Here is a 27,302-nt window from a genome sequence, read left to right as displayed (position 1 = left end):
ATAATATAATAATATTGAATACGATTTATTACAGGTGACAGAATCAAATGGATGTCATCTGTCTGATGCAGCATCTTCGAGTGCTGGTATTAGTGAAACAGACAGTCAGGAGAAAGTATCTGACTTACATTGTTAATTAATTAATAGGTCATAATTTGTTATTTTTGTTTTAATTTATAGGAACCAGTCAGATGCCAGTTTGTTGGATCTTTACAACGGCAGAGCTCTGAAAGAGTTGTCAGTTTAAGAACACATTCATCTGGGCAATATATTGGATGCCATGTTAACATCAAGAGATCATTTTACAGATATGCTGTGGTTTGATTTTAGTTATTTGTAGGGATCAGACTCTCTATTTGAGTTGTACTCGATTCGTTCTGAAGTAGAAATTCAGATGAAGTTGAAAAAGAAAGCAAGAAAAGCTCGTAGAAAGAGGTAGAGCTTTGGGCTTATCTCTAGCACAAATAATGCTATAGAAACTAGGCACAGTCAAACAGACTGTAACTTTTAGAACCAAATTTTGTGAATTGACTGACTCTTGACCATAACTTTTGTGAAAGGTTGTGATTTTGAACTGCTGTATTGATGAAATGTAGGAAGAAATTAGGAGATAGTGAAGAAGATGCACAAGTAGAAGTGATTCGTGAGGTGGGTGATGAAATCCATCGAATACATAGCTTGACGACTCATAGCAAAATCAGGTGAGTCAGTCTGCCGTGTGTTGTTATCGAGATACCACATACAAGCAATTAGTGTTTGGTATTTCTAGATCATTTGACTTTGCATTGAAACGAGACCAGTTGGAATTGGTTCTTCTGCTTCATGACAACAGTATTGAGTGGTACAACATTGTTGTGATGGAAAAAAGCATAGAAAGTGAAAGGAAAGCATGGCTGATGAAATCAGGTCACCGAACGGACATTAGGTCAGCAACAAGGATGCAGTTAGATATCGATAAATTTATAACTTTGTTTTGCATGTAGAACTGTGTGTTTCACTTCTGATGATTTATGCATTTTGTCAGCATCTAATAGTAGTGTGAAAGTCTGGAACCGGTGAGACTCATGAGTTTTGTTGTTTTGGAGGAAACGATTGTGTGCTATTGATAGGGAATCTCTGCAGTGTATTCATACCATGGAAAGTGGTTATGCTGTCAGTTCAATGTTTGTGCCAGGAGATAGACATGCTCTTATTGGCACAAAGGTTTTAATGTTTTCCTTCTAATTTGTTTGTTGATTGTTGTGTTTGTTATTTACTTATCTGTTTCTCAGTTTTTCATATATTTGGTGTGCTTTTCTATGTGTTCTTGAGCTTGCCTGCTTGTTTGCCTTTTGTTGTTGTTGCGCTGTCTGTGTGTCTATTTGGTCAGATAAACAGACAGACAGACAGACAATGCTAAGACTATTGATAGGAAACTATCACGCCTATTATCTATAAGTTCTAGCAATGTTAAAGAACTATCATAGTCAGTTTTGCGTACATAGTTTGCGAAGTGCATTGACCCTATTGGGTCTCTGGAACATTATTAATTAAATAGTTTTGGTTGTAATAGCATTCATTTATGAAAATATATGAAAAAGACAGACAGACAGACAGACAGACAGACAGACATATCTAGACGTATGAATAATGTCTTTTTTATTAGGTGGGTGAACTTCAGCTTTTTGATGTATCTTCTGGAACACTGCTAGAAACAATATCAGCTCATCAGGGTTCCATCTGGTCATTGTGTCTAGCACCAGACAGAGTCAGTCCACCAGAGTCAACATGTGTGAATGCACTTTCATTCAGTTTGATTGTAGCGTGGCTTTATAACAGGAAGTGCTGATCATGAGGTTCGATTCTGGGAATTCGAACTTATCCAAGATGATGACTTCTCACTGACAAGGTTGCAGCATATTGTTCACCATATAGTTTTAGAAATTTTACCAAGTTTTTGTGTCCATTTCATTTTACTGCAATAATGGATTGTTCCACAGATAGGTTGGTAGCTTCTGATAAAGATTTGTCAACTACTTAGTTACTATTGATCTTGATACTACATGTTGAATTCTGCATAGACAAGGTTTGTGTCTTATGCAAAAAAGGGCTGGCAAGGGACACTTGGTTGATTTGCTAGTGCTTGAAATTTATGCAGCCTTAATTAAAAGTAATACATTGTCAATCAAAATCAAAACAGTGTGAATTAAAACTATTAGTCCAATTATCAACAGTGTACTCATTGATTATTTTGAAAGCTCACTGACACTGTTTGCAGGCATATGTTTTGTGTTGTTGGGGTAATTAATGGTCAGTTATTGGTGATTTGTTTTAGTAAGCGATTGAGTATGGCTCATGTCAAGACTCTAGAAATGACTGATGATGTGCTTTGTGTGAAGTTTAGGTAAGTGCAGCCAAATCATGTTTTAATGTTTGTCCATCTGTTAGTCCATCTGTTAGTTCATCTGTCTGGTGTGTGTGTGTGTGTGTGTGTGTGTGTGTGTGTGTGTGTGTGTGCGCGCGTGTGTGTGTGTGCGTGTGTGTGTGTGCGCGTGTGCGCGTGTGTGCGTGTGTGTGTGTGTGTGTTTCTGTGTGGTTTCTCTTTGGTATTGCATCTATCTTTGTTTTCACATTTTCTGGTTCTTTATTTGTTTTTGATTACTACGTTGCTTCTTGCACTTGCTGCATTTTTCTCATCGCTTTACTGTTATCTAGTCCAGACTATCGCCTTCTTGCTGTGGCATTGTTGGATAACACGGTAAAGGTCTTCTTTGCCGACTCTTTGAAAGTCAGTTACAGTGTGTATTTAGTGTAAATTTTGACTAAGGTTTGGTGAAACTTTACAGTACTTCCTTTCTCTTTATGGTCACAAACTTCCTGTCCTCACAATGGATATCTCATCAGTATGACAACTGTTATGTTCAGCATACCCCAATTGTCATACTATGTTGTCATACTATGTTGTAGGACAGTACATTACTTGTTTCTGGATCATCAGACAAGAATATAAAACTATGGGGCTTGGATTTTGGTGACTGCCATAAGTCACTGTTTGCTCACAATGACAGGTAATCATGCTCTAAGCGTCTCTTGTTTGGAATATGTGTAGTTTTTCATACGTGATTGTTGTTTAGTATCATGGCTGTTCAGGTAGTGGTCATTTTGATCGCATTTTACTGGTTTTCTTTATCTTGATTGATTCTGTGTCAGTTTGTACCAAAAACTCACTTGTTTTTCTCTGCAAGTAAGGATCACACAGTAAAGTGTTGGGATGGAGACAAGTTCAAACTTGTTCAGACATTTGAGGCACAATACTAAGTAGTGGTAGCAGTTGGTATTTTGCAACAGTGTTTTTTATATATATTTAGGGTCATCATGCTGAGATTTGGTGTCTGGCAGTTAGTCATGATGGCAATACAGTGGTGAGTTTGTGAGTTTTGTTTATTGTTCATGCTTGTTCTGCTGGATGCACTCATGAATTATGGACTGCTAATCTTTATGACAACTTGCCTGCTGCCTGTCTATTTGTGTATCAGTTTTTTTGCAAGTTTCTCTGTTTGTCATTTACTCTAAGAGCTAGTATGTGGTTGTATTTTATCTATATGTCTTTCTATGAATTGGTCAGTCTTTAGTAGTGCATCAGTTTATGTATTTTTGCTTGTGCATTTTGATGTGTATTTGTTGTTTGTTTGTTTTGTAACACTGCAATGCCTCTGACTTCTGTGAGCTCTACGTTCTTCTTACATCTTGTTCTCTTAATTATTGTATTGACTATGTTTTGAAATAGGTAAGTGGAGCTCATGATCGTTCTTTACGTCTATGGGAAAGAACACAAGAGCCACTATTTGTTGAAGAAGAACAAGAGATGGTATGTATTCCCATGATCAAATTTGATATTTTACCACAATATTGTCTTCCAAATCAGGAACGTGAAAAAGAGTATGAGGAGTCTTTGGCTCAAGGACCAGAGCCAGTGGTAAGCAAACATTGTAAATCATATTTTGTACATTAGGAGATGATGTTGCTGTGAAACTACAGATTCCTGGTGAGGCACCAAGCGAGGTTGCCATGGCTGGTAGGAAGAGTATGGAGACGGTGAAAGCGGTTTGTTGTCAGTAATTTGTATTGTTTTACTTTGTGGTTTTACTGTCTATTTTAATAGACTGAACGAATTATGGAAGCTATAGAATTGGCCAAGGAAGAGACATTCAAGAAGAAAGAACATGAAGCTTTGTGTAAATCTACTGGAAAACAGGTGGGAAAGACAGTCTATTTTCTATCTTGAGTAATGTTTGTCTGGAGCTGATGTCTTTTCATCAGGTTCCTCCACCAATCAAACACCCTCTCATATTAGCATCAGGAGATCTTACAGTACGTACAACAATTTGTAAGCTAGACTTATTTATCTTTTATAGTTTGTTGCAATATAGCACAGTCAGTATGTGTTGGGTGTGGTGAAGAAGATCAGGTCAAGGTAATGTATACGTAGTGGTGACTGACTGACATTAACTATTACCAACAATATTTGAAATCCATTAATTTTTCATGTATTTAGTCAGTAGCTTAGTAGGCTGGAGATGGAGCTTTTGGTTAGGTAGCAGATATTATGCCATACGCTTGTCATTCGTAAGGATATTTGTTGACTTTGTTGAAAAACATTGATATCCACGTGTATGTTGCATTAAATCTTAATAGGAAATGAGTTTGGAAGGTTTATGTATTTATATGTTTTGCAAAGTTTTATGATAGAGTGGCAATTTCAGAATTGACATCTGTTTTCTTTTTGTTGTAGTGAGCTAGATGAATCTCTTCTGGTTTTGCCATTTTCATATGTCATGGACTTTCTCAAATTACTAAATGAATGGATCCAGGTAGCTTCTATGCAATAATTTGTGTAGCTGGGTTATGTCATTTTCTGTTGTAGAATGGCTGGGAGATAGACTTGTCGTGTCGTTGTCTGTTCTTTTTGTTGAGGTATGTCATCACCACTTAATGAACTACTAATTGAACGTGAAGTTGGATTGGTAGTTTATGTTTTGGTAATATAAGCATGTAGTATTACTTAGTTGATTCAGAGATTTTGTCTTTTTGTGTGACTGTCAAACTGTCCGCAGACTAAGTAAGCTAATAAGTTGCAATAATAAGAAACAATAATACATAATGTCATGTTGTCAAAATGTGAAACCTGAGACTGTAAGTATGGAGAGTTGAGATGTTGTAGCTTGGAAAGGACAGACCAATTTTGTGTAATTTTTCTTGTGCTTTAAAAGAACATGGTGTGATCTTACCATTTGGAAATGATTAATGATTTCAGTATAATATTCACACAAAGTATTTTGTGCAGTGGACTCTACTTAATTAATTAATCAATTGCTTTACTTGTCTTATGTTTGATTATTTCAGGTTCTGATGTGTTGTGCATGCTTGTGCGTATTTGTTTTTGCTGTGGGCTGGATGCTGTATGTGTGCATGCTGTACATGCACACATGTGTAATATGAATATATGTAGCAGGTCATAAATATATTTTGTAGAATACATCACAATCAAATTGTAAGCAGCAAAAGCTTGTTATCAGTGATGGACTCACTTCGTCAGAACACTAGAAAACGAGTCCAAGATGTTAGAGTTAGTAAACGATGGCAGCTCGTTGCCTGGCCTAGTTTTGAACATTTGTTTGTCATATTAGGACATAGTTGGATTCAACATGGCAGGCCTTCGATTTCTACAACAGAAGATGGCAGAGAAAAACATCAAGATATTTGGAGATGTAACTGATAGACTGGACCATATAAAGAAGAAGCGGAAACTAAGAACTAAATCTGCACAGTAGATTTGCTCTAGAAATCTGATTATGTATTATGTGCATGCTAAGGCAAAACCATTTGGCTTGCTAGAGGTTTAGTGCCTTTGGAATGTAAAGTGTTTTGACATTCGGGTGTTATATTTAATTTTTATAAACCTATTGCTCTGTTGTTTTTGATTATTCAATGCATAATTAAACTCTTGCTGTAACTACTATGTTGACCACAACTTGTGAAACACTAATCGTGATGGTTCACGGGTAGTGACCATACTATGCTCTGTACAGCAATGCAGTGTACCACAGGATTGCCTACTGTAGTATCTACATGCAGTAGAATCATTGCATCGAGTAACTCTAGAATACAAACTAATTTATCCTAATGGCACTTGACAAAAATTATTACTATTACTTTCAAAGTGCATTTATCAGCCCAATACAAGAATAAAACAACAAACCACCGATTCCATGTTAATTAAGTTGCTGTGTAATATAGATCTACTACCAGTGTTTCACAATTTCATCCTGTCTAGTTTATTGGCTTGTACAACATCGTGGTGACATATTTCTGCTTGTATCTGTGTGTCGCTCCTAAAATCATCACACCGTCTTTCACACTCAACGCATACAAGTGATTCAACATCACGTGACTCGGTTCCGCCAACAGACTAGGATCCTCCTTACTCTCTGGTTCAGCATTCAATATAGCCTGCATTAACTGCGCTGGCAATACAGGAGGAGGAGTAGGACCACTACCAAATGGCAATTCAGGGACCTCCTGAGCATATTCACCAGGCGGTGTAGAAGACAGCTTCGAGTCCACACCGACTGTATACTCCAAACTGCCATCAATAGCTTCAGAAAGGTCATAATCACTAGGCTTGACCATCATAATATTGTTCATTCCGCCGAAGTTATCAGAAACAGTCGTCTCATCGGAGTCATGCATCCATACTCCGTCGACAAAAAATTTATATTGGTGATGACCTTCGGGAAGTTCGAGGATTGTACTGAAATCGCCTTGGCTGGAGTAAAGTGGTAGCTTGGTTTGCCAATTGTTAAAGCTGCCAGACACGCACACATCACGTCCACGACCGGTCCATCGCAATACAACCGGATATACTTTCATCTGGTTTGGTGTTGGGGGTTGAACAACAATGCCGGGAGTTCCTAGACGAGTAGACAGCGATCCCGTTTGTAACGGTGCTCCATAGAGCGTATGGCTTTCTCTGGAAGCGGCATCTCCACTCTCTAGGCCTCTAGCGGTGGTAGGAGGCGACCTAGCGCCTGACAGACCCTGACCCATTGTCCGTCGTCCCTCAACTGGAGCCTCGCTTAATTAGGACTCACTCTCTTCCAACGTATTGCCTCTCGTGAAAGAAGAATTGTGTAAAGTCGCCACCGGCTTCCGCATAAAATCGTCGCACTGTTACTAAATTTAAATTTAGTCTAGATAGTAGAGTAGGTGGAGCTTGAGTAACCGCATCAAGACTTGGGACTCCAAGGAACAGCAACTGTGCTGATTTGCTGTACACGTTTGACACAACGAGAGCACGTAAGAATACAGATACGAGACTTTGTAAAGATTTTTTCGTTTTTTGTTGTTTGTTTATGTTTGTTTGTCTGTTTTATATTTAGCCAGAAAAACAATGCAGACTAATTGCCATATTTTTAGTTTTAGTTTAGTCGTTACTGCATTAATTTATTCATCCATTTTGTTGCTAATCGTAGACGTGGATCTCAAAGAGCGCATCTATCTGGTCTGCTTAGGTAAACGAGGCCATCGACAAGTAGTTTATGTCAACTAGTTGGGATCTCATGACTCGGTGAGCGTGATGTCATTACGACTCTGTGCTCTCCTTTCTTTCGTTCTAGTCGCCAGTCAAACAAACGGACAGTGCTTAGATAGAAAATGTTGTCTGAACAATCACGACTTTTCGCCTCTCAACGGGTCGGTGTGTAGACAACTTGTCTATCAGAACAGACAGGATCTAACCTGCATTTGACGTTTTCCTTTAGCACATGGCACTCTATTTTTGTCACGGAAAACAACGTGCCACTTGATTTCCACTTCAGCATTTGCAGTCCGATGAAAGGGACGTGTTCGGGTCAAGCAGTTTGTTTCATGGACGCAGAGGGTGGGACGGTCGCTGCTGGTAGTTTCGAGTTGCCACCGAAGGGCATTGCGAAAGTGTCTGATCATGAGTTTGCCGTCAACTATACGGGAGCCGTGTGTCGTTCGACGAAAAAGCCTCGCGTCGTTACAATAATTTTTTCTTGTGGAAAAACGCTTGTGAGTTGCAAATATGTGCATAGTTACTTGCTGCTTCAATATGTGCATAGGTAGTCTCGCATAGTTACTTGCCCATCTGTCTGTTTGTTTGTCTGTTTGTCTGTCTAACTTTCTGTATCCTCATTAGATAGACAGATGAAATAAGACTACCATGTTATATAGGTAGGAAACTTTTACATAGCTAGTGTTGCTGTGGACTTGGATAGAGTGCTGACTGTAATTTATTTAATTAATTAATTAAGTTAAGTGCTAACTTAGAACTCACACGATGAATCTCTGTCATCTGCTTTCTTTCCATGTCCACAATTACCATGTCCACAATGTAATTGAATTTTGCTAAAGAGGTGTAGGGACAATAACCAAAGAAGTCTGTGACAGTATCATATACATTGTTGTCCTTCAACTATTTATGTTGCCTTTCATGTCTTGGAGAATGTTTGTTTAGATTTATCAGCCCTCCTACCTTGATGAGAAGTACCATAAGGAATCAGGAGGGGGAGGGAGGGAAGGTTTGCCCGCTGTTTCTTTTTACACTGACCATGTTTACATATAGAACGAAGTTAGAGTAGAGTGGTCAGAATAATGGAAAGTGTCCTACTAATGCTATTAAACCTCTAAGTTGCTACAAGTGGTCTCTCTAGTGTTCTTGTCAATATCAAACTTATTAATTTAGGACATCTGTAAGGAAGAATCAGAAATTTGATGGTGGTGATAGTCCTCATGTAGAGAAAGGCAATCATTTTGTTTATGACACTTTAGTTATCTTTGTTGTATGTAGTTATGTATAAGGGATTTTTATAGCAAACGTAACGACAGCTTTAATTAAATTTGCTTGGAAATGTAGAATGATTCAAAATCATTGGTCAGACATGTAAATGTTGGTGCTGCACTCTTTGCGTCAATGTTACCATATTTCTTTGAATAGTGGCTGTCCTCGAATAGAAACCGCCCTCGTCTAGAAGCCGCAGATGAAGAGACTTGTTGAAAATAGAGGTCGCCCTTGAATTGAGGCTGCACTAGTCTGCAAAGTTACTGGCCATGCCCATATCACATGCTTTTGATGCTTCTGCGTCAATCTCATCCTATTACATGCACTCGTCTATCAATTATAGCATATAGTTGTGGCATTTACAGCTAAATCTGCCGCGGTTGTTGCCTTCAAAAGTGTCCAATTATGTCAACAGAAAGAAACGTGACGTTCAAGTACCAACGTCTGATGGTGTGAAGTAGAGACTTAAAAATAGGGCTGCCCTTGAATACAAGCCGCCCTCGTTTAGAGGCCGAAGTTTCGTAACCTTGTTAAAAATAGAGGCAGCGGCCACTATTTGAAGAAATATGGTAACCACAATTTGTTGTTCTATGTTGTCAATGTGTAAATGGATATAGTGTATTTTATTACTAGATTTTATATCAAGTGCATAAATGAATGCGTTAATTTAACATAATAATTACTCTTGGGTTGGAGTTGATGCTGTACTTTGTTGTTGTGTTTATAGGGAAGACCAACAAGGTTAAACGACTATGCTGTTTTTAAGAGTGATTCATGTGTGCATGTTTTTTATTGGAAAACCAGTGTGGCTTGCTCAAAACCGCCAAGCCGTGTGGAAAAACGATGCTACACATACTCAGAAAGTGGCAAGCTGCTAGATCTGAGCCCCCTCATCATGACCACTGGAGCTCACAATGCAACTGGACCGAACGGTAACAATGACTATGACTACTACATTAACCCTTGTAGCAGTATCAAACAAGGTCGATTTTCATATCTTTCTTCTTGTGATGGTGCCTCGTTTTGCATGGTACCGCGTGATAAGTCTAAACCAACAATCAAAGCAACGATTAACACCAACAGCACCACAGGACTAGGACGTAACTTGATGTTGACATACACAGCTCTCGAGAAATGTAAAACTGGGGAGGACAAGCGAAGAGTAATGATAGCATTTGTGTGTCCCACAAATTACACTTCAGAAATTGGAGTTGAAGTAACAAGTAACAACACTTGTGATATCAGCATTCAGTATCGAACTGAGTTTGCATGTGCAGCAGATCGAGTCACTAATCACTCGTGTATGATAAAGAAAGGAAATGAAATAATAGATTTATCTCGATTGGCAAAGAGTGACTCTGATTACAGTGTGGAATACAAATCTGGAAATGAGCATTATGTTTATCGTCTAAATTTATGCAGGGAGCTATCAAAGCCATGCAAGGGAAAGGGAGGTTCAATGGGTTGCCAGGCAATGTTTGCTAAGAATGGTAGCCAAGCAGATGCACATAACATTGGGCAACAGAAGAAAGTAACTTTGACTTATGCTGATGGGAAGGTTAGTATGAGGCACGAAGGAGGAGATCACTGTAGCTCTAAGTTTTCTCGTACGACGGTCATTAATTTTGTCTGCAATCAAACAGCTGGGAATGGAAAGCCAAAGTTTGATTCTGAGGAGGACTGTGTTTATGTGTTCACGTGGCAGACTGATCTTGTGTGTCAAGGGTCACTGAGAAAGTCGTGTTCTGTTACTGATGGAAGCAGAGTGTTTGATCTGTCTCGTTTGACACGGAATATCAAGATGAGGCAATCCAATTGGCAAGTGATAGACACACGTGAGAGTAATGATTATTCATATTTTATTAATGTATGTGATGAGTTGGTCCACTCTACTACTCCAGCATGTCCAGACCATGTTTATGCGTGTCAGCTTAGCCAAGAGGGAAAAGTGCATAAGAGTCTAGGAAAGAAAATGGAATTGACTATCAACTCAGATAACACACTGAAGTTGAATTATAGTGGAGGAGATGTATGTTCTCACAGTAAGACGGCACGTAGTGTAGTCATCACACTAGTTTGCAGTCCAGGTCTTCTAGTCAGCTCTCCAGAGTTTGTCACTGAGTTGGATGACTGTACATATGAGTTTGTATGGTACACTGCTGCTGCCTGTCCTGTTGGTACGTTTGTTGGTCGTGATTGCACTGTGTATGACATGGTGGATGGTTTCTTGTTTAACCTTACACATCTTTCAAGTCAAACATTCCACACTTCAACTCCATTTTACAAATATGACATCTCTGTTTGTTCTGCTCTCAAAGGCAGCACTTGTATAGGAAATAGGTTGAATGCTGGTGTGTGCAGGAACTCATCTACATCATCTGTTTTGGGTCAAGTGACTAGAGTACTAGAATACAGAGATGGCTCTCTTTTTATGACTTTACGAGGTGGTGACATGTGTTCGTTGACAAAGAGTTTTCAAACTACACGGATAAGCTTTTTGTGTGATCCACACTCTGCAGATAACACAATTTCTGTTGAAGATCTTGGTTCAAAGAGTAAAGATTGTGTATCTTCATATAATGTTATATGGAAAACTCAGTATGCTTGTCATGCAAAAGCTGTTCCTTGTGTTACCAGTGATGGCATCAACAAGTATGATTTGTCAAAATTGGCATTGGCAGGAAGCAACTGGCAAGCAGATGACAATCGAGAAGATGCAGACAAAGACTTTCGTTATTTTATTAATGTTTGTCGCTCTCTCAATCCTGTTCATGGATGCAGTCCTTTAGCGAGTGCGTGTCAAACACACAAACCCAACGAACACAGCAATGCAAAAGAAACTGGGGATTTCATTACAAACTTGGGAGAACCAGCTGCTCCTTTGTACAACAAAGAGCTAAAGAGACTTGAGCTCAATTACACGTGGACAAATGGGAGATTGTGTCATAAGAAATACCAGAGAAAAACTCATATTCGATTTTTGTGTGACCCACATATGGGGTTAGGATCTCCCAAGTTTGTTGAAGAAACACAAGACTGTGTATATATTTTTGAGTGGACATCATCAGCTGCATGTCCTCTAAAAGACACAGTCAGCAAGGAATTTTGTCGTGTGACACAAAACAACTACACATATGACTTGACTCCGTTGATGAAAAATGATTCAGACTACCAGTACAGGTCAGGCCAGTATGATTACCGAATCAATGTCTGTCGCAACCTCACACAGAAATGCAACAGTGATCATGCAACCAAAGAAACAGCTGTTTGCCAGACGTCTTTAAGTGGAAGTGGTGGCCATTCATCGTATCCTTTGGGTAAAGCAAATACCTCACTTGTCATGGGCGAGAGGTCAGTTACACTTACATACTCACATGGATTAGAGTGCCACAATCACACTGAAAGGAAAACTGTAATTGAATTTATATGTGATCGTTCAAATCATAATGCATCTGTCATAAAATCAGGGGAAGCATCTCATTGCAGTTATGTCTTCCAGATGGCTACACCACTTGTTTGTCCACCAAGTCAGGTTCCATGTGTTGCCCATGGCCTTGGTGGTCATTATGATCTTTCACCTTTGACCAAACTGGATGGTCATTGGACTGCCAGTTCTGGTGACAGTCACAGCCACACGTTTTACATTAATGTTTGTCGGTCTATTGATGATACTAGTAGATGTCGAGCAAACACAGGAACATGCCAATTGACTCCAGGCAAGTCCTTTAATGCAGGATATGTTCTCTCGTCTCCTGTTGTTGTGGGCAATGGAATGGTGATTTTGCGATACCAAAATGGAGACATTTGTCACAAAAAATATCCTAGATCAACAACAATCAAGTTCTCTTGTGGAGATGAGGAGGGAGAGCCCCTATTTGAGAGAGAAACCCCGTACTGTGAGTACATATTCACATGGCAGACAAAATATGCATGTCCGAGGCATTTGATTGTTGGTCGTGACTGTGCCGTGACTGATGTGTACCATGAAACTCCCTACAAATTTGATTTTTCACGTCTTGGAGACAAATCCTATATCTTGTCTTTACCCGGAGGCTCCAGTATGGCTGTGCAAGTTTGCAAACCTGTTGCAAGTGTATGTAGTGTCAAGCAAGCTGGAGCATGCATACAAACGGGTGCTAAAACTGTGCATTATGGAGCTGTCAACTCAAATGTGACATACTTTGAAGGAGAGCTTATTCTTAACTACACAAAGGGAGCTCAATGTCAAGTAGATAGCAAACGGCAATATTACACTGTCATTGTTTTTAGATGTAATCGAACTGACATGAGAAACATTCATGGAAGTGGTCCAAAGCTGCTACCAAAGAGTGATGATTGTGGAGTGACACTTGAATGGTATACGCCATTAGCCTGCCCACCACAGCAACAACCTGTTGACTGCACGGTATACGATAGTGATCCTAAGTTCAAGACTATGTTTGATTTGTCAACATTGACTCGGTTGGACAAACCGTGGACAGCTGTTCTTCCAACGCAAGATCATGCTAAACAGTATTACATCAACGTATGTGCTCCACTGACTACAAATTATCCTGGAACGCGGTGTAATTATTCTGCTGGCGTGTGTGAAGTTGTGATGGATGGCGGGAAGGTAAAGTCTAGCAATAGTCTTGGACAGGTGAAACGGGGTCCCTATCTTCAAAATCATGAGGTATATGTCGAGTACGTTTTGGGAGACAAGTGCAACGGTGTACTGAAGCAGAGGAAAGCAATCATACATTTTCATTGTAGGTTTGGACAAGTGGTAAGTATAGTTGTATAAATGTATTCATTAATGATTTCAGTTTGATCATTAATTTATTATTCTTGGATGTGTGTAGTATGTCTAACAAGCATGTTCTTATGCATTCTGTATGACTTGGTTTATTTTTAAAGACTATGAAGACGAATTTATTGATTGGTTATTGTTTGTTGTCTTTGCCATAGTTCCCTTTACTTCAGTTATTGTTTTGATACGGTTGCTTTTGGATTTAGCCGCTTGCTCTTGTAAGAATAGTATGCCCATGCTATTACTTGCATCATATCTTGAGTACATAGCCATTGTATGAAAGCAAAGACAAGATGACCAACGAAAGCTGAAGTGTTTAATTAATAAAATTGGTTAACAGACTCTGTGACAACAAAGTCATAAAAAAGTGTGCCAAAGTGTTCCACACTACATTATTTATTTGTGAATATCATTGGTTGATAACCAAATGATTGAGAGACATCAAGCATGAAGGCAGTTTTGTTGGTAGTTTGGTTATATGCTTTTTTGTAATTTTTTAGATGTCCATCTGTACATATAACAAATATTACGTTTATGTTACAGGGTAGTCCTGAGTTTACTGAGAGTGATGACAACGACTGCATCTACAGGTTTGATTGGTTCACTGAAGCAGCTTGTCCATCCAACAATCGTCCCTTTTCTCCGCTTGTGTCGGAAAAGACACAAGATAATAAACAAGGATCAGGCACAGTTGCTGTGAAAGGAGACTGCACCACTGTAAATCCATTTACTGGTCACAAATTTAATTTGTTATCTCTTAAAGATTCTGGGGATAAAGTGGTGAAGGGAGCTGATGGTCATACTTATGCCTTACGCATTTGTGAAAGCCTGTCTTCTTCAAAATACCTTGATCATTTAAAGAACCAGAGTGCAAAAGGTGCCATTGGTGCAGCACAGTTGTCAGGAGATGGAAGATACTTTAGTGCTGGTCAATATTCTCAAAATTTAAAATTTGTTCATAATAACGTATTGGAGTTGGTGTATTCTGGTGGAGATACATGCCATAAGAAATATCAGAGGAGCACTGTTTTAACTTTTGTATGTAACAAGACAGCAGGTGTGCCAAAATTTCAGTATGAGTCTGATGACTGTGCTTACAACTTCCAGTGGAAAACACCACTTGCATGTGAAAGTCAAGTAAGTTTATTGTTAGTGTGATGAAGAGTTGGGATTTGGACAACACCGTTACTAATAGTAAATACTAATGCTCAAGTCTGTAGTAGACAAATATTGACTCAACTTACTGGCAGGTAAAATTGTTGTGTGCAAGTGAAATGTTAAGTTATATCTAGCAGGCGAATAGCACACGTTAGTCTATTCGTTTGTTTGTGTGGCGTGTGACTGTTTGTTACACATATGGGATAGGCGTTAGGATAAATTTGAAGTGTGTTTGCTGTTTATGAAGAAGGTGAATAGGCAATTTTTGTATTAAGTGACATAATTATTATCAATGTTTACAATGAAGCTTTCTGTATTCGGATCAAGGTACTGCTTTAAGTCTTGGTGGGAATGGATAAGTGCGTATTACTATTTTAGACTGACAGGGCAGGTGACCGATGATTAGACAAACAAGTCAAAGACAGGGAGACAGACAGAAGTCTTGGTTTGTTTGAATCTTAGACTTCAAAAGGTAAAAAATGCTATGCAGAACGTAAACGATGTTGGGTGTTTAAATAAAAAAGATGCTTATCTTTGTTTTTAACTTTAATTTAAGAAATAATTTGCCAATGTGTAACTGTAAGAGATCTAACATACTCACATCAGACAGGTAGGCAGGGAGTAGAGGATGGACAGAGATGTGAACTCAGTCACACAGAGAAAGATTACAAATGAAAGTCAAGTAGAGGGGACACTGTTTGATGCACAAGACATGGACAGTACCGCATGTTTGTGTTTTCTATTTAATTTGACACATTATGTTATTGCAGTTTGAATGCTCAACTACTTACAAAGGAAAGTCGTATGATTTGTCCAGCCTTGTTGGACGAGGTGATGGTCCTGAAGGAAATTGGGAAGTATGTAAAACAACCTAGGTTTGTGAATGTACATTTATGGGTAGTTGTGTTAATATTAGGTCTCTATTAATGACAATGGAAATAAAGGAACCGTGTTTCTACAACTTTGTCAAGCTGTAGAAGCAATCCCGAAAAACAAATGTCCTGCAAGTGCTGGTGCTTGCTTAGTGACAACAAAAGATGGCAAAACAAACTACATGGTGAGCATTTGTAACATAAACCTGTTTCAAAATTCTACAGCAGAAGGTGTTGTAGTGCCTAGCAGATATGCATCACAGCAATATCAAATGTACTTAGTTTTGGTTTCAGTGTGCGATTTATATACCGTTAAACTTGTAATAATGAACAGCAACTCTTTGTATTTGGTAGATTGTTTAGGTATATTCTACAAGAACTTGTTATTTTTTTAGAATATTGGAGAGCCCACTAGTGGACCTAAATTTGAAGAAGGCGTGTTGTCTATTATGTATACCAATGGAGAAGAGAACACAAACTGTGCTGTTCCGAAAGCTAAGATGCAAACTGTAATCAAATTCGTTTGCAAGGAATCTTCTATGGTATGAATGTTATCTGTGTTTACTTTTAGCTTGGTGACATGTATGCGTAGTTGCTATGTGTCTGTCTGTCTGTCTGTCTGTCTGTCTGTCTGTCTGTCTGTTTGTCTGTCTGTCAGTCAGTCAGATTTTGTGTATCTGCTATTTGATTTTTCTCTGCCTTTGTACCTGTTTGTCATGGCACACAATGCATTCTAGTTAGTACCACTAGAACTATATTTCAATTTATATAGGGCGGAGTTCAATTTCTCATGTTTGACCGTGGCAAGTGTAGCTACGTATTTAACTGGGAGACACCTTTAGTATGCAGCCAAGAGAAGAAAAAGCCGCCTGCACCGCAGTTATCATGTGACTACACAGATCAACTGACCAACACAGTTTATTCGCTGAAATCACTCAAATCTGACAAGGACTTGACGGTATTTGGCAACAAGTGACATGTCGTGTGTCTGGAAATAATGTGAAATGTGCTTTATAGGTTTTGGCTTATAGAACCCAACTTGTTATGAACATGTGTCAGGGGCTTCAGTCACCACCAAGTGGCTGTAGCAGTGCGGCGATGGTGTGTGTGAATGGAAAGAATGTTGGATCAGTTGCGTCTCTACGGCTGTTTTTGGAGCCAGTAGAACGAAGACTGAGAATGGAACTTCAGGGAGACACTTGTGGATGTATGATGGGTTGTTTGTGTCAAGTGCTTAATAGTTAATTGTCTCTAAATTTTTCAGTTATCATATTTTATGTGTAGCTTATCTTCATGCTCTGCTTGTTTGTATTATGTTTGTATACCTCAGCTTCTGTCTGTCTGTTTTTTTGTAGAACATCTTCTTGTCTGTCAGTAAATTTGATTATTGATTGCCACTTTTACATGGCAGTTTTTATTGTCTTGTTTGTTGTAGCTACTCTAATAGTGTTTGTTCTATTTTCATTAGCTGGCAAGTATCGTACAACAATCTACTTCAATTGTGTTAGGACAGCTGGCAGAGGACGGCCTGTTCTTGAGGTTTGATGAGTCATTAGGGTGTTAGAACAGTTTTGTTATACTGTGAATGTATTGTAGCTGGCGGATAGCTGTCATTACATGTTGACGTGGGATACTAACCTTGCATGTCCTCCCAGTCCTGACCACTGTATTTTGACGGTTAAGAATGGCACAATGTACGACTTAGAGTATCTTTCAAGAGGTACATCAGAATGGTCAACAGACACCAGTGGCAAAGCTGATGGAGAGTTAGTTGTTTGTTTATATTTAAACTTTTTACAACTTTAGTGTTCATGGATGGATTTCATTAGTTATTACTATTTCGTATTGATTGCTGTTTGTTTGTCTTGACGTGTTTATTGGATGGAATTTTGTTTTAGGATCTTTTTGAATGTATGTGATGCTGTGAAGAATGTAAAGCTTGCTGATCAAGGTATGAACGACTTATTTGATCGTACACTTTTAATGTTGTAGTATTGAAGGAAACAGATGAGATAGTTTGATAGTGAGGTGATGATCATTTGTGTATCCAGTAGGTCATTTACATTAGTTTTTCTTGTTTGAGTATATAATAATAATAATTATTATTATTATTACCACACAACAGGGAGAATGCTGGTAGTCCTTACTGTAAACACGATGGCGTTAGTGGTAGTTCTTACCGTGAACATGATGGTAGCACTAGTGAGTGATATCATGTCACATATGCTAATTCAAACGTACACACTATGAGAGAATTGTGCAAATAAGGCCACTATTTGTTGATTCAAAGTTTCTCATCAGAAGTTCATCGCAAAATGATGCGGGTGGTTGGTCCATTACCATTATGCCATTAATTTTTTACCTATTTCTTGTACAGTAACAGTATGTACTGCACAGAAACTGCTGATGTCCAAGGCATTGAGTATTAATTAGTGACAATTATAACTTATTCAATATCATAACAATGAATCAAACATTGCAGACTGTTTCATACTAGTAATAAATCCTCCAAGGAAGGATGGTCTTCTTTGTTGTCAAACAATACCCACAAAAGTTGATCAACTCTGACATGTTGGTTGTGAATCAACGGTATTGCGCATGTGTAAAGGAAATAATGGCGATTTCTTAACGGGGCATATTTTTCCATGCAGTCGCTGATGAGAAACTAGAATCAATAAGTAGTGGCCTAATCAGAGTAGTATGACTCTGCAGTCAGCACGTGTTTTTTAAAATATGGTATGGAAACATTTCTTAGTAGGTAGATCGACCTTGATGAGGTGTGTAAATTGTGTGAACAGTTTGATATGCATCATTTGTGTTTGTACTGAACTGCTATTTGAGAGTACAATGTACTTTTGCTCTTTGCGGTGAAGCTTGATAGTGTGATTTTGTGTTGTTTGTAGGGTGTGGAACTGATGCTGCAGTTTGTCTTGTTAAGGGAACAGCCGCTCACTCTCTTGGCAGCACTTCATCATCTCACCTTGCTCTATGTATAGTTTGCATACTTTGATGGGTGTTACACTTGTTATTAATTAATTAACTATGGTGATAGCTCGTGATGGCAAGGTGGTTGAATTGGCGTATACAAATGGTTATAAGTGTCACGCCAATCCTCCTTTGAGAGCTCAGACAATGATTCAGTTTACGTGTGATGAAAAAGCAGGACGAGGAAAGGCAGTACTTGAGTCGTAAGTGATTTTGTTGGTGATAACCTCAAAACCATTTGAAATGGTAACTTTGTGGCATAGCGTCTCAGCAGATGGTTGCAAGTATATATTCAGCTGGAGGACTGTGGCAGCATGCTCGTGTGAACTGCAAAGAATGTTGGTGCACATAGTTGTCAGCACATTCCTATAGATGACTTTACTAACAAACTGACTCAGACAGACAGATAGACAGACGGATGGACGGACAGACGGACAGACAGACATGAGATTAAATTGTGATTTTTCAATATTCTGTATGTCTGATTGTCTGTACCGTGTTCCTTGTAGTGACCTGTGGTTCCCATCGTGTCAAATAAATGAGGATGGAAACCAAATCGACTTGTCTGCACTCAACTCTCGGTTGGTTAACACCCTTCTCGTTGTGTACTTGTACATGGAAACTGTCTCTGGATTCGTAGCGATTACCAAGCCATTGAAACAAGGCAATCTGGCAGTACTGTTGACTCATATGTCTATTACTTGAGTCCTTGTGGTGCACTACACAACAAACATGGTTGTTCTGATGATGCTTCAGTGTGTCAAACGAAGAGAGGCCAAGAATTGGCCATAACAACTGGAGATCAGCATCATTTCAGAGTTACTGTATTGAGCAATGGGGACGTCGAGATGCGTATTAATGGAACAGAAAGTTGTCACCATGCACACATGGTTATGGAATCTATGAAACAGACAATAATACAGTTTAGCTGTAGCACCGTTGAAAAGGTAAGACTAAGTATGATGAAGAGAATACTGTGATAAATTATAATTGGTAGACCCAGTACATTTCTCTAATCTTGTGTGTGTGTGTGTGTGTGTGTGTGTGTGTGTGTGTGTGTGTGTGCATGTGTGTGTGCATGTGCGTGGTCATTGTGTGCGTCCATCACACCCCTTTACTTTTATAGGGTCCTGTGTTTGTGTACGAGTCCAATCAATGCCACTATGTCTTTGACTGGCAAACGCCTGTTGTCTGTGGACACAAGTGAGTGAAAACCAACGTTGTGGTCTGAGGAGACACTTGTTCCAAGTTGCGGTTTGCGTTTATCCATTCAGGCCACCACCTCCATTGACCCCTGCCCCTGCAATACCTAATCAACCTGACAACAAAGGAGGCAAAGGCAGCAGTAGTAGCAGCAGCAGTAGCCACCCAGGCAAAGTTGTTGGGATCATTGTGTTGGTCATTGTGATATGTGTCATACTTCTTGTCATCATCATGCTCGTCAAGTCTCCACAAAAACGGTGGGAATTATTTCAGTATGTTTGTTATCTTGTAGTGCGACTTAGTTCTGTTGTCTATACATGGGGTTAGGGCTGCTGTGTATCGTAAACTGACCGTCTGTCATGGATCAAGAAAAGCCCCATCGTATCAATACATCAAGGTATCATAAGCTATAGGTACGTGTCTTGGGTTGTAGAGCAATGTGATGGTGATTTAGCTGAGTGGTGAGGATCCTGAAGAGGAAACATCGCTATTGGAGGCAAAAAATGACACAGCAGTAGATGGCAAGGACAAAAACGACGATGATGACGACGAAGATGATGATGACCTGTTAGACTTGTAAGGGAAAGCCGTTTGAGTTATACCATGCTTACCATGCTTCATGTTAGAGGGAGTAGTAAAAGATAACAAGAGAATAATACGTAGTATACTATGAGTCTATTGTCTCATGTCTTATTATACCAGTAAATGTCTGTACGATAAGGTAGCGTGTATGTCGCCAGTCCTCTTGTATCTGGATGATTCTCCAACACTTCGGTCACTCGCTTGGCCACCTTTTCTTTCTCTTTGTCACTCTGACGTGCAACCACACTAACAGACAGTATCCTATCAACAATCATTTGTAATGGTCCTGTCGGGTTGATATTACGAAGAACGACCGACTGCAAGACTTCAAATCCATTGAACGCATCGATCACACCTTTCCATTTCATAGCTAGCTGACGTGGCACATCTTGTGTATAGTAAGCATCCAAAATTGTTTCCAGCTCTGCAATCCATTTGACCTCTTGGTCCATACTGTTCCAAATGAATGCAAGATGGCCGTCTGGTTTCAACACGCGGTGCATCTCATTTAGTGCTGTATTATTCGCAAACCAGTGAAATGACTGAGCAGCAACCACCAAGTCCACTGTCTCATCGCCAAGTGAGATATTTTCAGCAGAACAAGGTAAAACCTTAGTGTCTCCGCTAATTGAGGATATTAACTTTTGTCTCATACCCTCTACGGGTTCTGACGTGATGATTGTGGCAGCCGTACCGTTCAGCGTTCTCTCCAACGTCCTAGTAAACTTTCCCGTTCCTGCACCCAACTCGAGGACTACCGCGTCTGCAGACTTCGACGGTGGAAAATTGACCTTCTCGAGTAGCAGTTTAACACATTCGATGGGATACTCAGGCCTCGCTCGATCATACCGATCCGCATTAGCGGTAGAAAAGCCAACCGTGGCAGCACTGTGCACGGGAAAGACGGACATGGTCTCGCGTAGCCAGACCCTACATCCGGGTCTTTCGGCAAAAATTTTAGATGATGTGTATAATGTATGTTGGCTGACCAGACTTCTCATCCAGATTCGTATCGTACTTCTCCGGTGTTTTCGTGTCATACAGGAAAGGGACACGACAGCAAGAGAAACTCTTGTCTACGAGGCTATTCTCATCATGATCAAGACATTAGCATACTGTACAAACAAAATGTCATAACTACATATATGGGTAGAACAAGTCATGTATTTTGAGAGTCAATATGCCGTTGTAGATGTGTCTTGCTGATAATGATTGTGTTAAATTATGTCACAATTGCTGTTTTCTTGCACCAATAAATATCTGTATGGTATGACAATGTGTATGTTGTTAATCCTTTCGTATCTGGATGACTTTCCAACAGGCTAGCCACTTTGTCTGCTACAATGCGTTTTTCTTCTTCACTTTGACTAGCAATTACACTCACAGATAAGATCCTATCCAGAACCATCTGTAATGGTCCAGTCTGATGAGTATTTCGAAGAACTACCGACTTCAGAGCATCAAATCCATTGAATGCATCAAGCATCTCCTTCCATTTCATAGTCTGCTGTCGTGGCACATCTTTCCCATAGTAAGAGTCAAAGATTTTATCAAGTTCGGCAATCCATGCAATCTCTGTATCTCGATTGTTCCATATCAAAGCAAGATGGCCATCTGGTTTTAACACTCGGTGTATCTCCTGCAGAGCTACATCATTTGCAAACCAGTGAAATGCTTGAGCAGCGATTACGAGATCGACCGTTTCATCAGCAAGAGGGATGTTTTCAGCAGCACAAGCCAGCACATCAATATCTTCATCGACTGTGGCAATCAGCCTCTCTCTCATGCCATCTAGAGGTTCTGATGCAATGATTTTTGTTTTCGCTGTTTTCAGTGCTGTCTGTAATGATCTCGTGAATTTTCCAGTTCCAGCGCCCAATTCCAGAACAGCGCACTGCTCTTGCGAGCCTGGAAATTTTACTTTGTCCAGCAGCACTCTGACTGATTCGAGAGAGTGTTCTGGTCTTCCTCTCTCATACTGATCTGTATGAGAAGATGTAAAGCCAGCGGCGGCTGCTGGATGAACTGAAACATTAGACATAACTGCTAGAACGCAGTGATCACGCGGCAGGGCCTCGGAGACCCAGGCACTAAGCAAGCTAATGTATATGCGCATGCGTCTAGACTGCTGTCTAGCAACGGTGTGACTGCATGTTGGAATGTCAATTTACTTGCCTCCCATCGCATCAAAGAAAGCGGCGTTCCTCATCAAGTTTAGCAATTCGCTTGATGTCTAATTAATTGCTCGTTTTAGAGAAATAACTGAACTAGCACGTACTAGTCGCGTCTAATTGGCTGGCGTTCACTCACTTTTCTCTCTCTCTTCGTTTCAGTTCAACGTGTCAAGCATTAGGCAGTGCACCAGAGAAAGAAGATACTACAAGAAAGTCACGTGAGGGGGTGGGTCAAATTAGCAACTGGTCTGCTAGTGCAATTTGTGCTCTCAATAGATTGGAACCTAAACTATATAAACAGACTAGTTGTATATACACCTGGTGGAATAACAACTGCCACTAACATATACTTTAATCTACTATGTTGGGTACGTAATTCATGTGCTTGATATTTTAGTCTGTCTACAACAATTCACATATTTATCGAAGACAATTTGATAAGAAAGGACGAGAGCTAAGACATAAACCTCACGGAGAGAAAGTACGTTACAAAATTAAAATTTTAGTTTTAAGTATGAAGGCAGCTACGGTAGTTACAATGGTCGTGCGATGGAGTTTGAGTCAAAATTATAAATCCAGTTTACTGCCTTGCTGTATGTTTGACATGTCTGCTCGTGCTTTCCTAGACTGGCTATATCTGTCAGAATCCGAGGTTTGTGTGTGAACCTGTTTGTCACGTGTCGACTGTAAATTGTCCTGCAGAGCAGTGGTGGCCTCAAGGATTTGATAGAACACCGACCAAACAACCAAAGTAAGACAAAATTATTGGCATCACAGAGATTTGATGACAGTAGGCTGCAGTTTGAGTGTACAAGATCAAAAGCTGTGTACATCCATATGTTTGCATGACAACACTATGTAATAGTAGAGCATGCATGGTTGTCTATAGGGATCTATCATTGTTAGTGACCTGAAGCTTGAACAGCGGCGTTGCGTGGGCGCAAAAAGTGGTGGGGCTGACTCGCTCCTGAAACTTCGGCTCCGGTCTTTGATGTTAAAAATTTTGAAAATGCCCCCGAAAAGTGGTGGGGCTTCAGCCCCCTCTAACCCCTATTATGCGACTCTGCTGGCTTGAGGCTTATATCCAATGAGATTATTGACCAAGTTAAAGGTCACGTGACATATTCAAATATTTATTGGTTTGGGCAACATTGAGTTTGCCATCTACATGGGCAACATATTTGTGGTTGTTGCGGTTTAAATAATTAAATATATAGCAGTGTTTTTTAGGCCCAGGCTGTGATTATACATTGATTACAATGAGTATACCTGATTCAGGCCCATAGGCTGGGGTTTGGGGTGGACGAACCACTCGCTGTGAATGTCCACTTTTAATCCAAAGTTGCTTGTTTCATCTTGGACTCCTTTTTATTGTCTACAAAATTTAAAATATCTTTAATATCAATAAGCAGACAAAAGGCAAACAAACGTATAGACATGACAATCATGCACTTACTGTAAAATACACTTCATGAATCTAGTGACTGTATTGTGTTCTAAAATAAGTCTGTAATCTTGGACTCCTTTACTCCTGCAATGCATGTAATGCAGAAGTGGATTTAGACAAACTAAGTTAATTAAGTAGTGAACTGCTTTGCGCATCGTCAAATTCATTCTTGCAGACTACTTAGAGTTAGAATTGATTTCTTGCACTAAGTTTAGTTTTTGCTTTTGACTTAATCAAAGTTGCTGATCTATAATTTCCAAAAACTATATACGGTATGTATTCATTAAAAATTAAAAATCACGTGACTGGTATGTGACGTCATGGTTCCATTTTTATGTATTACGCACCACCCACTTTTAATTTTAGTCTATGTACGACCATGCATCATTACAGATTATACTTCATGCCAATAATTATTTGTACTAGACGTCTATGTCTTGTTGTAGTCAGGGTTTTGTCTGACACGTGAACTTTGTTTTCCATACAGTTATAGTTTAGATTCAACGGCTAGATCAGACTTCTTGTGGCCATTTGATAAACCCGAGGTCACTCCCACTCGGCATGGATCTAATTCAAGTTACAAGCATGTAGCTTCGGGCATTGGTATATATAACAGCAAATTTTGAACTGGTTGTCTGGTATAGAATGAATGTCCTGATTGATTTAGTTCCTGGTCTAAAGGACAGTCGGTCACATGGTTGTCTCTATTGTGAATTCATCTCTTATCATCATCAGTATGATAGCAGGAAAGACCCTACACAACCAATGAGGGGCAAGGTTGGTGAATCAATAGAACAGAACATGCTATGTGCATGTACTTAGAAATAAGAATAATATATTAATGATACTAATTACTAATAATGATAACGAATAATACTAATAATGATAATGATAATAATGGGGTCATAAGGAATTTGAATGCATGGCAGTTTATGGTGTACATTTATTAATTGTATTGTAGTCACGTGATGTGCGACCAGTCACAGTCACATATTTAGATGGTGTTGTACGGCAAGTGTGCAATAAGTTACTTCCAGTTAATATCTCACTCTCACTTATCATATACATGTCATGTAACCTTGGTATATACATTCATTACTAATGGTATGATTAGCATGCTATATGGCTTTTACCAGTACTTGGCTTCGCCTCAGGCAATAACCACGCCCCTCATGCTTGTAAAAGCCATATAGCCTGCTAATCATACAATAACCTATACTTATTGATTTAATTGGATATAATTTGTTTCACATGATATGATGGATTGATTGTAGTAACTTTCAATCTACTGGCTATGGATTTTGCTGATTTGATTTTATGTACACACTGTTGTTCTTACCGAGTATTTCTTCATACACATACAAAATAACTGAAAGACAATTGTGTAAATTTCACAAGTTAGGTGTGACTGGAGGGAAGTCAGTTGTCTACTATAGTATCTTGGTGGTGTGTTGAAATATATTTAGGATACAAAAATTACATTTTACTTTCACGTAGTGGGCCAAGTGTCATGCAGATATCAGCCTCTAACATTCACAGATTGGGACATTGGAAATTAATTACTTTACTAGATAGAGATTTCATTAATACTACAAACTTTGAAGTTTCTTTAGTAATGTTGTTGCATTGTGTTCAGCTTCATGGTAGTTTTGTGTGGACGCCAGTGACATCTCAACCACTTGAACAACCAAATCAGAAAGAAAACCAAGTCCAAATTTTATCATAGAGCAGCTACGTGATGCACGACACAAGATACTGTTAATATACTGATCTATATTTCTATAACAATGTCGATGTAGCAGGAGAACAGAATATCGTGCCTATGCAATATCTAGTGATATTTCTATTTATCTATTTATCTATATATTATCTAGCTACATCATCTATATATCTCAAACTACTTGAAAATTGAAAATTTGGTCAACAGGCTTGATAAAGTGGTAATCATTGGCATCACAGTGTGGACATCGTAGTTGATGAGAAAAATCAGAGAAATACGAGAGAGAATTTGTACTCTCAACAACAGGACTCTGGCAGTTGTTGCACGCCAGTCTTGCTGGACAACAAGGAGAGGCTGCAAATATGTCATACGAATAGCAGCTTCCCAGTTGATGGCTAGACCCATCCCAAGTTTTCGAACAGGCCTTGCAAGTAATGGAGTTGTGACCTAGAAGACAGTAGATGCACACAGCGGCTAGTAGTTGAGTCTGACTGCCAACTGAGACTGGAAAAGTCTGCTTCGGTCTCTCTTGAACAGCTAGAGACACCGGAGTGAGAAAAAACGTTCCATCGAGTAGTGGAAATTTGTCAAAAACAACCAAGCGACGTCCGCACACAAGACAATCAATGCAGTTGGTATGGTGATAAGATAACGTCTCGTGCACGATAGGCTTGACGTCATCAGTCACGTGCGTCTCGTCCTCCATCCGCACTTGAAAGTTGTTTATCTTGTGCGGCGAGAGCAACTGTTGAAGGCACTTGGCGCTGCGTCTCCTCTGAAATCCGTTCTTCGTCGCACTGCCGCTCCGTCGCCTCCCATTCGACGCCGTCATCCACGGCTCCTCCCACGCATCATCCACCACTTTCCCTGTCGGACTTGGGGGAACGCGACGCGTCTGCGGTTGTTTCGGAGGACTCACAGAGTAACGCTCACTCGCACGTATCTCGCCATTACCGCTCGCTCCGGCAACGCTGCGAGAGTTGCCCAAGCTCGGTTTCTCACCACCCTTCCTGCGCCGTCGTTTCCCTTTCCCTTCCTCGCCTGCTGCTCTCCCATCATCTGCACGCTCCATCTCCCTTTTCGGCTGGTTGTAATTGAGGTCTTTGCGTATATAGCCCTTCCCGCAGCTGCATCCGCACGATTTATACGCCAAATCGTAGCCTTTCTTCGTCCACAGATTCTGTCTGCGCTGCTTGTCGGACCAACTGCGCGCGCGGCCGATTCCCTTCAGAAAGTTTATGATGCCGTCCTCGAACGCGCTGAAGCAGTCGGCGTGCATGAAGTTGCCGTGCGTGCATTGATCGTTGTTGCAGATCACTCGCACGGCATCACAAAACTGTTCGGCGCTGATCTTGGTGTTGTGGAGGCATCCGCCGGGCTTGCAGCACTCCTCTTCGTCTTCTTCGGTCGACGAGCTGGAGACGGCGGCGACTGCGGCCGCTTTCTGCGCTGCTGCCTTCTCTTCGCGACTGAACGGCATCGCTTGTGCAATTGCGGAGTACGCACTTGGCACAGAATACAATGGGAGAT

General features: G+C 39.9%; 7 protein-coding genes across 8 annotated transcripts in view; 3 read left to right on the top strand and 4 right to left on the bottom strand.

Annotated features, from left to right (window-relative positions):
* LOC134186736 (WD repeat-containing protein 3-like) overlaps positions 1 to 6,000 on the top strand; it is an 8,232-nt gene extending 2,232 nt beyond the window's left edge. Inside the window, exons 9-34 of the mRNA XM_062654768.1 lie at positions 35 to 115; positions 181 to 282; positions 341 to 435; positions 597 to 701; positions 770 to 925; positions 984 to 1,055; positions 1,110 to 1,203; positions 1,646 to 1,747; positions 1,803 to 1,888; positions 2,315 to 2,383; positions 2,695 to 2,767; positions 2,826 to 2,882; positions 2,947 to 3,047; positions 3,114 to 3,129; positions 3,190 to 3,285; positions 3,348 to 3,401; positions 3,767 to 3,847; positions 3,905 to 3,955; positions 4,018 to 4,083; positions 4,142 to 4,234; positions 4,300 to 4,350; positions 4,410 to 4,453; positions 4,772 to 4,850; positions 4,904 to 4,953; positions 5,512 to 5,605; positions 5,667 to 6,000. Of these exons, the coding sequence (XP_062510752.1) occupies positions 35 to 115; positions 181 to 282; positions 341 to 435; positions 597 to 701; positions 770 to 925; positions 984 to 1,055; positions 1,110 to 1,203; positions 1,646 to 1,747; positions 1,803 to 1,888; positions 2,315 to 2,383; positions 2,695 to 2,767; positions 2,826 to 2,882; positions 2,947 to 3,047; positions 3,114 to 3,129; positions 3,190 to 3,285; positions 3,348 to 3,401; positions 3,767 to 3,847; positions 3,905 to 3,955; positions 4,018 to 4,083; positions 4,142 to 4,234; positions 4,300 to 4,350; positions 4,410 to 4,453; positions 4,772 to 4,850; positions 4,904 to 4,953; positions 5,512 to 5,605; positions 5,667 to 5,810 (2,112 nt within the window). The 3' untranslated portion in view covers positions 5,811 to 6,000. The remainder of the gene's footprint in view (positions 1 to 34; positions 116 to 180; positions 283 to 340; positions 436 to 596; positions 702 to 769; positions 926 to 983; positions 1,056 to 1,109; positions 1,204 to 1,645; positions 1,748 to 1,802; positions 1,889 to 2,314; positions 2,384 to 2,694; positions 2,768 to 2,825; positions 2,883 to 2,946; positions 3,048 to 3,113; positions 3,130 to 3,189; positions 3,286 to 3,347; positions 3,402 to 3,766; positions 3,848 to 3,904; positions 3,956 to 4,017; positions 4,084 to 4,141; positions 4,235 to 4,299; positions 4,351 to 4,409; positions 4,454 to 4,771; positions 4,851 to 4,903; positions 4,954 to 5,511; positions 5,606 to 5,666) is intronic.
* A 137-nt stretch (positions 6,001 to 6,137) lies between these two features.
* On the bottom strand, positions 6,138 to 7,251 carry LOC134186615 (5'-AMP-activated protein kinase subunit beta-2-like). Its single transcript, XM_062654614.1, has one exon. It carries the CDS (start codon positions 7,084 to 7,086, stop codon positions 6,310 to 6,312), a length of 777 nt encoding a protein of 258 aa, XP_062510598.1. The 5' UTR covers positions 7,087 to 7,251; the 3' UTR covers positions 6,138 to 6,309.
* A 336-nt stretch (positions 7,252 to 7,587) lies between these two features.
* LOC134186322 (cation-independent mannose-6-phosphate receptor-like) lies at positions 7,588 to 20,522 on the top strand. Of its 2 annotated transcripts, none has more exons than XM_062654251.1 (21): positions 7,588 to 7,731; positions 7,800 to 8,073; positions 9,570 to 13,607; positions 14,175 to 14,768; positions 15,560 to 15,646; positions 15,706 to 15,846; positions 16,057 to 16,203; positions 16,434 to 16,619; positions 16,679 to 16,868; positions 17,130 to 17,200; positions 17,258 to 17,427; positions 17,560 to 17,612; positions 18,565 to 18,651; positions 18,714 to 18,849; positions 18,910 to 18,984; positions 19,156 to 19,227; positions 19,287 to 19,593; positions 19,773 to 19,849; positions 19,921 to 20,106; positions 20,177 to 20,246; positions 20,304 to 20,522. In XM_062654251.1, exons 1-21 carry the CDS (start codon positions 7,616 to 7,618, stop codon positions 20,427 to 20,429), a joined length of 7,203 nt encoding a protein of 2,400 aa, XP_062510235.1. In that variant the 5' UTR covers positions 7,588 to 7,615; the 3' UTR covers positions 20,430 to 20,522. The 2 variants fall into 2 exon arrangements, with proteins under 2 accessions (XP_062510235.1, XP_062510236.1); XM_062654252.1 differs by having other exon boundaries at positions 7,687 to 7,735.
* Positions 20,433 to 21,342, bottom strand: LOC134186323 (uncharacterized). The gene has a single exon (XM_062654253.1). It carries the CDS (start codon positions 21,340 to 21,342, stop codon positions 20,533 to 20,535), a length of 810 nt encoding a protein of 269 aa, XP_062510237.1. The 3' UTR covers positions 20,433 to 20,532.
* A 50-nt stretch (positions 21,343 to 21,392) lies between these two features.
* LOC134186960 (uncharacterized) lies at positions 21,393 to 22,502 on the bottom strand. Its single transcript, XM_062655063.1, has one exon. It carries the CDS (start codon positions 22,470 to 22,472, stop codon positions 21,654 to 21,656), a length of 819 nt encoding a protein of 272 aa, XP_062511047.1. The 5' UTR covers positions 22,473 to 22,502; the 3' UTR covers positions 21,393 to 21,653.
* Positions 22,503 to 22,556: 54 nt separating this feature from the next.
* LOC134187043 (uncharacterized protein C2orf73 homolog) lies at positions 22,557 to 25,821 on the top strand. Its single transcript, XM_062655158.1, has 7 exons — positions 22,557 to 22,643; positions 22,765 to 22,831; positions 23,003 to 23,086; positions 23,232 to 23,356; positions 24,540 to 24,655; positions 24,720 to 24,829; positions 25,689 to 25,821. Exons 1-7 carry the CDS (start codon positions 22,591 to 22,593, stop codon positions 25,776 to 25,778), a joined length of 645 nt encoding a protein of 214 aa, XP_062511142.1. The 5' UTR covers positions 22,557 to 22,590; the 3' UTR covers positions 25,779 to 25,821.
* Positions 25,806 to 27,288, bottom strand: LOC134187042 (headcase protein homolog). Its single transcript, XM_062655157.1, has one exon. It carries the CDS (start codon positions 27,250 to 27,252, stop codon positions 25,945 to 25,947), a length of 1,308 nt encoding a protein of 435 aa, XP_062511141.1. The 5' UTR covers positions 27,253 to 27,288; the 3' UTR covers positions 25,806 to 25,944.
* Between the last annotated feature and the right edge of the window lie 14 nt (positions 27,289 to 27,302).

The sequence above is a fragment of the Corticium candelabrum genome, chromosome 11, assembly GCF_963422355.1.
Source record: "Corticium candelabrum chromosome 11, ooCorCand1.1, whole genome shotgun sequence".
Classification (NCBI taxonomy): Eukaryota; Metazoa; Porifera; class Homoscleromorpha; order Homosclerophorida; family Plakinidae; genus Corticium; species Corticium candelabrum.
This window is presented reverse-complemented; position numbering and strand designations above follow the sequence as displayed.

What these genes read in the sequence shown, in the direction of transcription:
- LOC134186960 (XM_062655063.1), bottom strand. Translation starts at nt 22,472, where the DNA reads ATGTCTAATGTTTCAGTTCATCCAGCAGCCGCCGCTGGCTTTACATCT.
- LOC134186322 (XM_062654251.1), top strand. Translation starts at nt 7,616, where the DNA reads ATGTCATTACGACTCTGTGCTCTCCTTTCTTTCGTTCTAGTCGCCAGT. An exon ending in GTCCTGAAGGAAATTGGGAA is followed by an intron (nt 15,647 to 15,705) that starts GTATGTAAAACA and finishes TGTTAATATTAG; the next exon opens with GTCTCTATTAATGACAATGG. An exon ending in GAGGACGGCCTGTTCTTGAG is followed by an intron (nt 17,201 to 17,257) that starts GTTTGATGAGTC and finishes AATGTATTGTAG; the next exon opens with CTGGCGGATAGCTGTCATTA.
- LOC134187042 (XM_062655157.1), bottom strand. Translation starts at nt 27,252, where the DNA reads ATGCCGTTCAGTCGCGAAGAGAAGGCAGCAGCGCAGAAAGCGGCCGCA.
- LOC134187043 (XM_062655158.1), top strand. Translation starts at nt 22,591, where the DNA reads ATGTCAATTTACTTGCCTCCCATCGCATCAAAGAAAGCGGCGTTCCTC. An exon ending in AAAGCGGCGTTCCTCATCAA is followed by an intron (nt 22,644 to 22,764) that starts GTTTAGCAATTC and finishes TCTTCGTTTCAG; the next exon opens with TTCAACGTGTCAAGCATTAG. An exon ending in CACAACCAATGAGGGGCAAG is followed by an intron (nt 24,830 to 25,688) that starts GTTGGTGAATCA and finishes CATTGTGTTCAG; the next exon opens with CTTCATGGTAGTTTTGTGTG.
- LOC134186323 (XM_062654253.1), bottom strand. Translation starts at nt 21,342, where the DNA reads ATGTCCGTCTTTCCCGTGCACAGTGCTGCCACGGTTGGCTTTTCTACC.
- LOC134186615 (XM_062654614.1), bottom strand. Translation starts at nt 7,086, where the DNA reads ATGGGTCAGGGTCTGTCAGGCGCTAGGTCGCCTCCTACCACCGCTAGA.